At 55.8% G+C, this 12,470-nt stretch overlaps 1 protein-coding gene across 2 annotated transcripts; it reads right to left on the bottom strand.

Moving 5' to 3' along the window:
* Positions 1-4,329: 4,329 nt before the first annotated feature.
* Positions 4,330-11,305, bottom strand: Tle5 (TLE family member 5, transcriptional modulator). Of its 2 annotated transcripts, none has more exons than XM_021174432.1 (7): positions 11,086-11,305; positions 9,411-9,508; positions 6,540-6,603; positions 5,981-6,025; positions 5,787-5,849; positions 5,329-5,403; positions 4,330-5,221 (listed from the first exon to the last, which is right to left on the bottom strand). In XM_021174432.1, exons 1-7 carry the CDS (start codon positions 11,110-11,112, stop codon positions 5,000-5,002), a joined length of 594 nt encoding a protein of 197 aa, XP_021030091.1. In that variant the 5' UTR covers positions 11,113-11,305; the 3' UTR covers positions 4,330-4,999. The 2 variants fall into 2 exon arrangements, with proteins under 2 accessions (XP_021030091.1, XP_021030092.1); XM_021174433.1 differs by having other exon boundaries at positions 4,330-5,218.
* Positions 11,306-12,470: the final 1,165 nt, after the last annotated feature.

Genomic DNA, 12,470 nt, shown 5'->3' with positions numbered 1-12,470 from the left:
TCTGCAGAGGGCATAGGAGTTGGCTCATTAGAAATCCCTCTAACTAAACACTGGTCAAACTAAAATGGAGAGCCCTGACCTCTGACCTTGCTTGTGTGCCCCTGATTCAGCTTCTGACAAAGACTAGGAGAAGTAGAAGGAGGGTGGGCTGCAGCTTGGCATGTGGGAAGGAAGCACCAGGGTTGGCTGAAGATGTAGGCAGTAAGTGAACAGCTAGATAGACAAAGGGGGCTTGTGAACCCTGGAACCAAGCAGGCCCTGGTCCAGGCCTTCTCCCGAACCTGGAGGTACCAAAACAAAAAACAAAAAAAAACAAAAACAAAAACATTCAGTGAGATTAGAAAATGCTTACCCACAAGGCATGGTAGCACATGCCTTTAATCCCAGTGCTCAAGAGGCAGAGGCAAGCATATCTGAGTTCGAAGCCAGCCTGGTCTACACAGCAGAAAGCCAAGACAAAACGATGCAAATGTTTAACCAACATGACTGTTCTACAGGGTCCTGCTAAAGGGATGATGTTTACTGCTACCTACAACTCACACCCACAGAGAGGTGGGGACTTGATTTCCCCAACATCTGTGATTACCCACTTCAGTGTGAATCCCATTCTAGCCTTTGCCACAAGCTCAAGAACCTACCCATTGCCCTCAAAAAATTCCTAAGTGGCTCAGTTGAACTGGAATTATCCACACCTGGACCTCAGTGCCCTTGCACGGGATACAGAAAGCCAGACTTTGGCTAGTGAGGGACCTGGGGCTTGGTCAGGTGGAGACTCAGCACTGGCTGCTTGCACAGGCCTCCACTCTGCAGCAGTCAGGGCTCCAGGCAAGTTTATCTTGGTCACGGGGTGGGGGTGGGGTTGGTGTCCTGGTGACAGGTCTGTGAAATCTGCCCCATGCTTTCTTGCCTTCCAGCCCTTGTCCCCATTTTGTGTGTTCCCTGGGGGGGGGGGGCGCGGCACTGGGAGTCCTTGGCATACAGTAGGTGCCTAATAAATACTGAAGTTAGCCATGAGAAGAACATGGCTGCATGGTAAGAGTTTGCTTATGGGCTGGTGAGATGGCTCAGTGGGTAAGAGCACCCGACTGCTCTTCCGAAGGTCCAGAGTTCAAATCCCAGCAACCACATGGTGGCTCACAACCATCCTTAATGAGATCTGGTGCCCTCTTCTGGAGTGTCTGAAGACAGCTACAGTGTACTTACATATAATAAATAAATAAATCTTTAAAAAAAAAAAAAGAGTTTGCTTACCTGGACCTGAGGGTTTGTAAAATTTGGGGGAGGGGTTTCCTTGTCTGGGTCTGGGGATGAACCTGGAGCCTGGCCCTTGCTGGGCAGGAGTCACCTCCATTGCACTTGCTGGCCCTTGTCTGTCCTTTCTCCTTTGGTTTCACCTTGGTTTGCAGGGTGGTCAGAGTGGCCCAGAAAAGGCCAGGGGCCCAACAGCAAAGTGAGGTAGCTCTTAGCATGACCCAGGATTGGGGTCACCAATATCTGTATCTAAAGGCCAAATACAGGTCACCTGCCACCTCTTCCTCTGTTGCTGGACATTAGCAGCAGGGAGAGGCCACAGTGCCACCCAGCAGGCCCTGCAGCTCTGGAGGGGGGGCTGGGAGGGAGGATTTGCTTTAGTAAAAGGAGGAAGAGAAGAAGCAGGAGGCAGGAGAGAAATAAAGCTAGAGATGGGAGAGGGAGAAAGGAGAGCAGGAAGGGAGAGGAGGAGGGGAGGTGGCTGCAGGAGGCGGTCAAGGTTGTCTAGGGCTTGGCTGGCAGCCAGCATCCAGGCCCCACAGGCTGTGGAGAGGTTTGGAGGGGAGGGGAGGGAGGGGACACGTGGGAAGAGGAGTAGGGACCCAGCAGGCACAGCAAAGGATAAAGAGCTTCACTGAGGGAACGAGGGAACTGGGGGGGGCAAGGGAAGGAGGGAACAGAACGGGCAATCAGAGAGTCAGCAGCAATGTGGGGACTCCCTCCCTGGAGCTGGGCCTGTTTCTGTCTTCATCCTGGTCCCTCTGCATCCCCATGCCCAGATGATCTAGGGCTACTCCCATCTGAGGGTGCCACTCTCCTGTTCAAACACCCACTGTTGCTTTAGTGGCCCTGACACTCCACAAGGACCTCCCTCCCCCTCTCCGGAGCTCTGAGTATCTACAGGAACACTGCATCCTAGAGAAGCACCTGGCATTCCTGTGCCCAGCGCCCTCTCAGGTCTCACCAGTCTGGCATTCCTGTGCCCAGCGCCCCCTCAGGTCTCACCAGTCTGGCATTCATCTGCTCTCCCCTCAGATCCCCCTCTTCACCACGCCATCACTATTATGGACTCCTTACACTAAGTGAATTTTGAAAAAGTTGGGTTTTTACTGAGCAGAGTGGTGGCAGATGCCTTTGATCCCAGCATTTGGGAGACAGCAGCAGAAGACAGAGTTCGAAAACAGCCTGGTCTATAGAGTTAGTTCCAGAAAGGCCAGCGATACACAGAGAAACCCTGTTTTGTTTAAAAAAAAAAAAAAGAAAAAAGAAAAAGAAAAAGAAAAACACAAATCTACACACAAAAAGGAAGGAAGAAAGAAGAGAGAGAGAAGGAAAGAAAGACAGAGAGAGAGAAAGAGAAAGAGAAAGAAAGAGAGGAGGAAGAAAGAAAGTTGGGTTTCCACATACACAGATGCTTGCTGTCTCTGGGCTTCTCTCCTGTTCATGTGAGGCAACAGGGACTCAGAGTTAGCTGAGGCCAGGGCAATCAATACCCAGCAAGCCTTGGTGCTTTAATGTCTTGCTGGTTTGGGGTGCTGTCTTGGTCTCCCCTGCTTGTTCTCTTTGTAGAGTCATCAAGAGAAAGACTGACCACCCAGAGGGGACGCAGCAACTCTTTTGTAGCCTTGTATGGTTTCCTTGACTTCAGTGGGCCTCAGTTTCCTTGTCTGTACAACAGGTAAGGGAGTCATTTTATGTGTCTCAGGGTGCAGTCTCCGAAGCCAGATAAAGGGGAACAGTTGCTGCCTGAGGTGTCCTCTCCTTGCTGGGTACAGGGTAGGGTCCCAGTCTCCATGGAGCCTTAGGAACTGGTGCCTTACCCTGGAGTGGCCTGGCCCTGGGGTGGGGACCTATAATCCCGAGTCCCCAAGCCACAGCTTAATCCCAGAATAGAGGATGTTCGTGCCACCGAGTAGATAGGGACACAGAGATGGAATCACAGAAGGTCCCCCAGGAGGACTCCAGAGAGCCAGCAAAATTCTCAAGGAAGGAGCTGGGGGTGGGGTGAGGGGTGTCACCTGGTCACCATTACTGCCTTGGGCCCAAGTCTTGGGCATAAGGAGCTGGGACCCTCAGCTCCCTCTTTGTCCTCCCCCCTACTTCATCAGGTGACCAGAACATTGGTGACCAGTTACACAAAGTCAGGCTGGCTCAGTGCTCTCCCTGAGGTCCCCCACTGCCAGGTGCTGGCAGGACCTTCTCCATAAGCCCCAGAGGCAAAGAGGACAACACCCCGCTCACTGAGACACCTCAAACTGTTTTTCCCAGTTGAGGGATGAGAAGCCTTGGTCCCCTTAGACCCTCTGACCCTGTGGGCACAGAACCCCAAGGTCCAGGGTGAACTCCAGGTCACTTGGTGCCTGGTCTGAGGGCTGTGGTAAGCACCTGCCTCAAAACACAAAAACAGTCTGGGGATCTGAGTGAGGTGAACCTAGGCTACAAACCAAGTTCCAGGCCAGCCTAAAAACAACAAAAAGTAGCCCAGTGAGATGTGGCTTTGCCAGTAGAGGCAATTGCTGCAAAGCCTGACACCCCGAGTTTGATTCCTGAGACAGACGGTAGAAAGAGAACAGATCCCTGCAAGGTGTCCTCAAACAGGACACAGACATGATAAACCAGCAAACATAAAAACAAAACAGAAAACAAAGCAGATAAAGAAAACAGGTAGCACACAAGGCTAATCCCTGGCCTCGGAAAACAGAGGCTGGAGGATTTCTGTGAGTTTGAGGAATGAGTCCAGGGCAGTCAGGGCTATACAGAGAAAACCATTTCAGAAAAACAAGAAAGGAAAAGGCCCCCAAACTGAGGCGCATGCCCAGGGGACAGCCTAGCTTGGGAGGGGTACAGGGAGCATCCAGGCCATCTCCCAGAAGGTAACCAAGGGATCCATGTGGGTACCACAGCCACCCTGCCAAAAAAGTGTGAAACCTGAGCACTGAGTTGCACTGTCTGGGCCCAGGTCCCCAGCTCACCCTCTCTGGGTCTTTGGTTGCTCCAGGGATGTCTTATTGCAGGACACAGGGTACCCTGAGGAAAGGGGGTTCCCCACCCACAAGACAGAAGCAGGGACACAGTGGCCAACCTTTTCATGTTTTTATTTTGAAGGCACAGCTAGACCCCATCCTCAGTACAGCGGCTTGGCCTTTGACCTCTCGGCAGAGACCAAGGCGACCAGCAAAGCTAACCCTATGCACAGACACTCCTGGGGCTTCCTTCTTTTCCTTTCTGAGATGATAGCTATAGAATACTGGCACGAGAAAGAAATCATAAACAAACCAACTTTTAACCCTCATGTTTATTTGGGGAAGAGGGGAGGGAAGTTTGTGGGGTGCCCACCCCCACTGCAGTCCCGAGCCAATGCTTTCTCTCTGTCCCCTTCTTTTGTGGTTGAGGGAACCGGAGCTGGGTGAGCTGGGGGGAGGGGTCTGGAACTAGCAGGTGTGCAGTGCAGGAAGCAGAGAAGGGGATGGGGGCAGATTCGGGGTGCACAGGGTGGAAAGGGGCAGCTAGCGTTGTGTACATTCTGGGCCGAGATTGGTGGCTGTGGCCCAGGGAAATGTTGAAGGTGGGGAAGAACCTTTAGCCTGGGGTGTCTCTCTGGCATCCCCTAGGCCCAGGGTGCACAGCCAGAACCAGGACTGGAGGTGGAAGCTTGGGTAGTGACCGAGCTGTGTGCTGTGTGGCCCTTAGAACACTGCGCTCTCTGTGCCTGTCTCCCCTGGTCTCCCCCCTCCCCCCTCCCCAAGAGCTAATCCGACTTCTCTCCGTCATCCTCCTGGTGGGTGTCCCCATCGTGTCCGTTCTTGTCCTCCTTGGAGAGGTGGGTCTGAGAACCCAGAGCAGAGAGTGACAGCAGGCCTGTGCCTGCACTGACTGCAGGAAGGGACGGTGGCTGGAGCCCGACAGGCAGCGGTGTCAGGGGCAGGGCCAGTGCCTGCAGCTGGGACAGCTGGTGAGCCTGGAGCTGCTGCTGTGGGGTGGGGGTGGGGGTGACAGAGTCAGCCCAGGGTCTTGTCACCTGACCCTGGCCACCCAGGTCACCCATCGGTCCCCAGTCCACCAGAGGCTCCGACTTACTCGGATGATGGAGTTCAGCTCAGGAGCCGTGACCTGCTTGGCTCTCTCGATGGCTCCCAGGACCTGCTGCTGATGCTGGAATCGGCAAGGAAGGAGACAGAGTTCTCTCAGGCAAAGCTGGAAAGGGACTGAGGGGTGGGGGCGGGGGAACGGCGACTCCTGTGCAGTGGGCAACCAGTGCAAATGCTCAAGAGAAGTCCTGTCCTAGGGGTTCAGGGGCTGCTGGGGTGGGAGACTAGGAATTCAACTTCACAGGAATATCCTCAGAGCTGGTGGTGGGGGCTCCCATCGCCTGTGCCCGCCCACCCAGGGAGCTCTTTCTGCCTTGCCACAGGGGTCTGAGTGCAGCTGCTCCACGTCTCACCTTTGCTAAGCTCAGAAAGGGCAGGTGTGTGCCCAGGGAGCGCTCAGCAAGGTGCAGAGGGAACCCCACTGCCCCCTGCTGGTGGCTTGCTTACCTCCTGTGACAAATAGGGCAGAACCTGGGCGCAAATCCCATTCAGCCTCTTCACAATTTCAGCCTGGAACACATGATTTTCCCTCAGTACCTGGGGCACTTGGAGGGGTGGGAGGGGGTAACAGGAGTGGCCTTAACGCTCAGTCTGGGAATCACAGGGCATTGAGGACATGAAGGAGGGACAGTAAGACTTACCTGTTTGTGCATCTCGATGTTCAATCCGTAGGACATCTCATAGTACTGTGAGGTGGAGAGGGGTGTCAGGAACCAAAGGGATGTGGCCTTGTGGGTGGCCTGCCTCTCCCTACACATTCCAGCAAGGCTACCCCCAATCCAGTGAGCTCCTATTTGTTCTTCAAGACCCCTGTCACAATGCCCCAAGACCCCAGCAACCTCCCCTGCTGGGAACTACAGGGCCGAGGCACAATCCCCTTTTGGTCCTGTGGAGGTTAGGAGGGCTCTGGTCAAGGATGGGTTAAGGGATGCCTGGCCTGGAGGGAGGGGACTCTTGCTTCCGGCTGGCTGTGGCTGGCTGCGACTGGCTTCCACAGCTGCCTCCTCCTCCTGCCGCCAAGGCCAGCCGAGACCTGGCCGGCCCACACTGCGAGCCGGTGGTTTGGCACCTCGGCCACCACCTGGGCCGGTGGCCAGGCTGCCCTTAGCCCGTGGGGGACTCGGTAGCAGGCATCTGCGGTATGTGGGGAGTCTGGGTCGCCACCCCACCCCCCACCCCCAGTCCCAGAGGGGGCTTTACCATGACGTAATGCCTCTGCATCTCTGACTTCTCGCTGGCCAGCTTGTCACACTCCAGCTTCAGGCTGAGGACACATAAGGGAAGCCAACTGAGGTTCCCTCGGGGTGGGGGGCACCTCTGGAGGGTCAAGCTAAAAACTTTTTGGATTTTTTATTTTTGTTTTTGTTTTTTGAGACGGGGTCTTATGTAGCCCAGGCTAGCCTTGAACTCATTGTGTAGCTGAGGATGACTCAGAAGTCCTCCTGATCCTCCTGGCCTCCACCTACCAAGTGCTGGGACATGCCAACTGAGCTATTGCCCCAAGCTGCAAACTGCGAAGGGCCAAACACCACATCTGGCTGCATTTAAGGACACCCCTGGGTTTTCTGCGATCCCAGGCAGGTGGGTGGGGCTACTTGGTCTCCTCCACTAAAACTATGAAAGCATTCTCAATGGAATAACAACCACCATAGTCAGAGGTGCCCTCCTCCGGGGCGGATGAGGGCTGCAGAACTTGTCATCCATCTAATCTCATCTTAACACATGACTCAGTGGGTGCCCAGAGAGGGTGAGTGAGAGGTTCAAGGTCACACAGTGGGCAGTAACCCAAGTACTCAAACCCGAGGAGAATTCTCCACACTGACAGACAGATGCTGAAGACTGAGATGGCCTGGGGCTGAGAGGAACAGAGCACCCCAAGGTGTCCTGGCTTCAGGAACCTTTGTCATGTCCAGCCCCTCTTTCTCTCTAGTCACATCAGAGCCGGCAGCTAGGGCTGCTTTGCCTTCCCATGCTGTGTGATTCTAGGCCGGCTGCTCTACCTCTGTGGGCCCCACTTGCTTTCTCTTTGTAGCGGCAACCTTCCTGGACCAGGAGGGACCAGGACAGGTCAGTGGAGTCAAGGGACTGGGCCTGTGGCTCGCTCTCCAGTCCTAGGAGGCTACTCCTAGGTGTGGCTCTTGCCACCATGCCTAGCAGTGACTCCCCCAAGTTGTCCTTGGACCTCCACACCTGAACAACAGCACGACCCCCCAATGTAACCTTTCTTTCTTTCTTCCTCTCTTTCTTTCTCTTTTTTCCTCCTTCCCTTCCCTTCCTCCCTCCTTCCCTCCCTCCCTTCCTTTTCTTTCTTTCTTCCAATACAGGGTTTCTCTGTATAGCCCTGTCCTGGAACTCAGAGATTCGCCTGCCTCTGTCTCTCGAGTGCTGAGGTTAAAGTCCTGTGCCATCAAGCCAATCAGGGTATTTCTTTCTAAATCCAAACAGCCCTTAGAGCTTGGGAGGGTAAGGCAGATGGATATCTGTGAGTCTGAGGCCAGCCTGGTCTACGGAGTGAGACCCTGTCCTGGAAATTGGGATGGTGCTTATTAGCCAGCAGGCTTCTGATACGCTCCCCAAGTGCTGACATCCCCACTCACTCAGGGGCGCAGGATTGAGGGGTGGGCCCCCAGCCCACGTTTACATAATAAGTAAGGCTAGTGTACCTCACCGGTGATTGCACTTTGCACGAGGCCCAACACCAAGGTCGATGGGAGAAAGTCAACACGGGACTTCTCCAGGAGCCCCCCCAGGCCCGGCCCAGGCCCAGTGCACAGGGCACAGCACAATGCAGCTCAGAGATGGCATCTGCCAAGGGGACAACACACAGCCCTGTAGCCACCGTGTGCCCTGCAGGTCCTGGAAGAAGTCAGCCTAAGACTGGCCCCAGAACCATGGGGGTGCAAACACTGGTGCCCTAAATTCCTCTTTAGAATGGCAAACACTGGGGGAGCAGCCAAGCAGGTCGATGGCTGGCCTAGCACCCTGGGCCTTGCCTGACATCTACTGTATAAGCTCAAGGCTATCCTTGGCTACATAGGGAGCTGGGTGAAGCCTGGATCACTTAAGATCCTGTCTCAAAATAAATACCAAAAACTCAAATATAACATTTTTTTTTTAAATAGAAAACTCTATGAACACTGAGATTTACTTTTTGTTTCTTGGAGAAATCTAAGGGTCTTTTAAAGGTTTTGTCATTGGCTGGAGAGATGGCTCAGCGGTTAAGAGCACTGACTGCTCTTCCTCAGGTCCTGAGTTCAAATCCCAGCAACCACATGGTAGCTCACAACCATCTACAATGGGATCCGATGCCCTCTTCTGGAGTGTCTGAGGACAGCTACAGTGTAGCTACTTACATATAAAAAAATAAAAAATAAAGGCATTATCATCATTATTATTAGTTTGTTTTCTGAGACAGAGGTTTGCTCTGTACCTCAGGCTAGCCCAGAACGACTCTATTCACCTGCCTGTGAGAGCTGGAAGGTTGGGCCTGTATCTCCATGCCCACTCAAACCCTGCCTAGGTTAGATAGGAACCCGTGCTGGGACCCCAACTCCCCAGCTTCAGGCTGCTTGCAGCTTTTCCTGCGTCTGTGCTGTACACCCCAGGAAGCTGCTGACACCCTGGGCTTCGGAGTGCTCAGTTTCACACATGAGGAACCCATTAGGAACAAGAAAAGTATTTGTGGTGGGAGTGACCAGGCTGGAGGGTCTGTGGGACCTTACTCCAAAACTGGACAGAAGAAGGTAGGGCTGTGTGACCCTGAGCCGATTACTCACCCTCTCTGGGCACCCATTCTAGCCTGTGTTAAACATAGGCACTGGGCCTCTGGAACCATGAACGCTGTATGCCTTACTTTCTTCCTCCACACCATGGGGCTGATTGTTTTTGGACACATGATCTCATGTAGCCCAGGCTGGCCAACTTGCTAAGTAGCTGAGGATGACCTTGAACTGCTGACCCTCTTGGCCCCACCTCCTGAGCCCTGAGATGTCAGAGGCACCCCCCACCCCGCCTTCCTTCAAGCCACAGACAACTCTACAGACACATGGAGGTGCCCTGGCCCGGGCTCACCTGTGATACTGCGCTTGCAGCAGCTGGAACTCATCTTTGATGCGGTCACAGGAGTCGGAGGTGGTGAACTTGAGCTGCTGAGGGAGGTGGGAGGAGCCCTGCGGGGGCAGGAGGGTAAGCAGCGTCCTGCCCCGCCCATGCCCCACTTCCTGGGCTGCCAGGAAGGGGCTGTGAGGCCCCTAGGCAGTGGGGACACTTTTACACACTGGTCATTTGGGAAGGGCGGGCATCCATGGGGCGGGGTGCACCTCTGTCCTTCAGCTGCTCCCAGAGGAATTCCCCAGAAAGCCCCTCTAAGTCAATCAGGGTGGCACAGGCCTCCCTTCAAAGCCAGCATGGAAGAGGCACCTAGCTTACCACCCTACATTTCCTGGGAGTACCCCCATCACACCTGTTTCCTCACGGGTGTGCTTTTCAGGAAGGGACCTCCCAAAGCTGCCCAGGCCCAGGGGTGCCTTGTGGGGTTCCCCCCCCCCAGGCCCCAGCCAAAGCCACAGAGAAATCATGTCCTGGGAGTTAGGGAGAGCTGGAAGCTGGGGGGTTGGGGAGCGAGTGGGGTGGGGTATGTACAGGGCCGGCATCTGAGGGCACTGGGTCATGAGTTAGGGTGTAAGATCTCGGATCTGGGGAGCAAGGCAAGGGGTAGGGTGTGGGGAGCAAGGCCACTGGGAGCTGGTGTGGGAGGCGACAGATGGGCTTGGACATGAGAGGGGGCGGGGGGGGGGGAGACTGCGGGGTATCCGGCTCCGGACAAGGGAGCATTGGGCATTATACGGGCACAGGGTCCCACCAACCCTAGTGCTGAGGGTGCAGGATGGGGGCTAGGAGGAGGAAGGCCGCTGGGGTGCGGGGCCTACAGCTGGAGGAGGGACGCGGAGCCAGGTTGGGGGTGGCGCTGGGCCCGGATGGTGACGCCAGGCCCGACAGGGCTGGAGGGAGAGACAGGGGGTGTGGGGACTGGATTGGGGGGTAGAGGGCACCAGACTTGGGGCCAGGGCAGATCTGAGGTGTAAGGAAGTGCAGGGCCGAGGTGATGGTGGGTGCAGGGCCTTGGACTTGGTGGCAGGCCAGTCTGAAGCTCTTATAGAGCTGGGCCTGGGGGGGGGGGTGTACCGAGGTGGGGATGCAAGGTCTCGGCTGGAGGACATGCGGGTCTGGGGTGAGGGGATGATGGGCTTGTGACTGGGGTGCTGCAGCTCTGGGCCTGAACCCCAGGTCAGGAAGACAGGCCGAAGGCGGCCGCAGTGGGGTGCGGGCCCAAGATTGAAGACAGGCTGATCCGGAGCCCGGGGGGTGGGGGGGTGGGGGAGAAGACCTTGGAGTCGGGCTGGGCGAGGTGTGGGGGAGGCGGTGAGGGGACTCAGGGCAGGGATCAAAGTTCAGGGATCTGGGCTGAAGGATGCTGTGCTGGACTGGTGGGGTGCGTAGGGTCTGGGTTGTGGGGTGCAAGGACCCTGGGGACGAGCCCAGGGCTGGGGGGACAGAACAGGCCTGTGGGAGCTGGGGAAGCGTAGGGAGCCCCTGGGACAGGCCCAGGGCGGGGAGAGAGACAGGATCCGACCTAGAAGGGGTGCAGTGAGCTGAGCTGGGGTGCAGGGTGAGCGCCGGAGGTGCAGTGAGCTGAGCTGGGGGTGCAGGGAGAGCTCTGGGGTGCAGTGCGCGGGGTTCCCCTTACCGAGTGCCGGCTTTGCGGAAACATCATGTCAGTCGCGGGGGGCGCGGGCTGCGCCCCGGCTCGGGCGGCTCGGGGGGCGCCGGGCGGCCGCGCTTTGTCCCCGATCGACAGCTCCGGGGCCCCGCGTCCCGCCTCCTGCGCCGCCCGCCGCCCGCCCGCGCCGCCCGCGCTATTGTGTAATGGCGACGCGGTGCCGCCCGGGCTCCCGCTCCACCTGCCGCGCCCGGCACTGCGCAGGCCCGGACGCCCCACCCGTGACCTTGGCCCCGCGCGCCCCGCCCCCGCCACGGCCCGGAACCCCGGCCGGAGGCCTGCATCAGTGCCCCCCGCCCCCAGTCCCAAGGCCACAGACTCGCAGCCTGGACGCCCAGGCTTCACGGTGGATTTATGGAGTGCCTACAGTGTGCTAGGTCCTCTTTGGAGTCGGGAGGGTTGGCACAGCTGGGGGGCACACTGGGCAGCAGAGTGACACCTGTCCCACAGAGGTAGGATGGGGGCCCAGGCCTGTAATCTACTGACTGGGGTGCAGAGGCAAGAGGATCAATGGTTCCAGGACAGCCTGGGTTACCAGAGAGCCTGTCTTAAAACAACAAAAAGTAAGACATGGTTTGTGCTGGGGTACAAGACCTATTACGGGTGCTGGGTAGGTTGAGATAGGTGGAAGCCAGCCTGATCTACACAGTGAATACAGCCTGGGCTACAGGAGCCCTTATCTCAAAACATGAAAAAGTTAAATCGGGCCACAGGAGGTGGTGGTGGCCGGACACCTTTAATCCAAGCACTCAGGGGGCAGAGGCAGGAGGATCTCTGATTTGAGACCAGCCTGGTCTACATAGAGACTTCTGGGACAACCAGGGCTACAAAGAGAGACCTGTCTCATAAATAAAACGTAAGAGGAGCCGGGCTTGGTGGCGCACGCCTTTAATCCCAGCACTCGGGTGGCAGAGGCAGGCGGATTTCTGAGTTCGAGGCCAGCCTGGTCTACAAAGTGAGTTCCAGGACAGCCAGGGCTATATAGAGAAACCCTGTCTCGAAAAACCAAAAATAAAATAAAATAAAAATAAAATAAAATAAAAATAAAACGTAAGAGTTCCCCAGGTCCTAGTGTGATCCCAACACTTAGGAAGCTGAGGCAGGAGGATTATCAAAAATTCAGCATCAACCTGTGACCCAGCGTACTGAGGTGAGACCTGTCCAAAAACAAAACAAAACAAAACAAAAACAAATGAATAAAACAAATATGCTGGTGTGGTAACACAAGCCTGTAATCTAAGCCCTTGGGAGGCAGAGGCAGGCAGATCTCTGTAAATTCAAGCCCACCTTGTGAGTCCCAGGGCAGCCAGGGCTCCATGAGCCCTGTCTTAAAAATAATAAAAAAAAAAAAA

Source organism: Mus caroli, chromosome 10 (assembly GCF_900094665.2).
Source record: "Mus caroli chromosome 10, CAROLI_EIJ_v1.1, whole genome shotgun sequence".
In the NCBI taxonomy this organism is placed as follows: domain Eukaryota; kingdom Metazoa; phylum Chordata; class Mammalia; order Rodentia; family Muridae; genus Mus; species Mus caroli.
This window is presented reverse-complemented; position numbering and strand designations above follow the sequence as displayed.

Bases quoted from the DNA above. Each gene is read 5' to 3' on its own strand.
- Tle5 (XM_021174432.1), bottom strand. From the start codon at position 11,112: ATGATGTTTCCGCAAAGCCGGCACTCG. The intron at 9,509-11,085 runs GTAAGGGGAACC...CTGCCCCCGCAG, and splicing joins TTCCGCAAAGCCGGCACTCG to GGCTCCTCCCACCTCCCTCA. The intron at 5,222-5,328 runs GTAAGTCGGAGC...CCCACCCCACAG, and splicing joins AGCTGAACTCCATCATCCGA to CAGCAGCTCCAGGCTCACCA.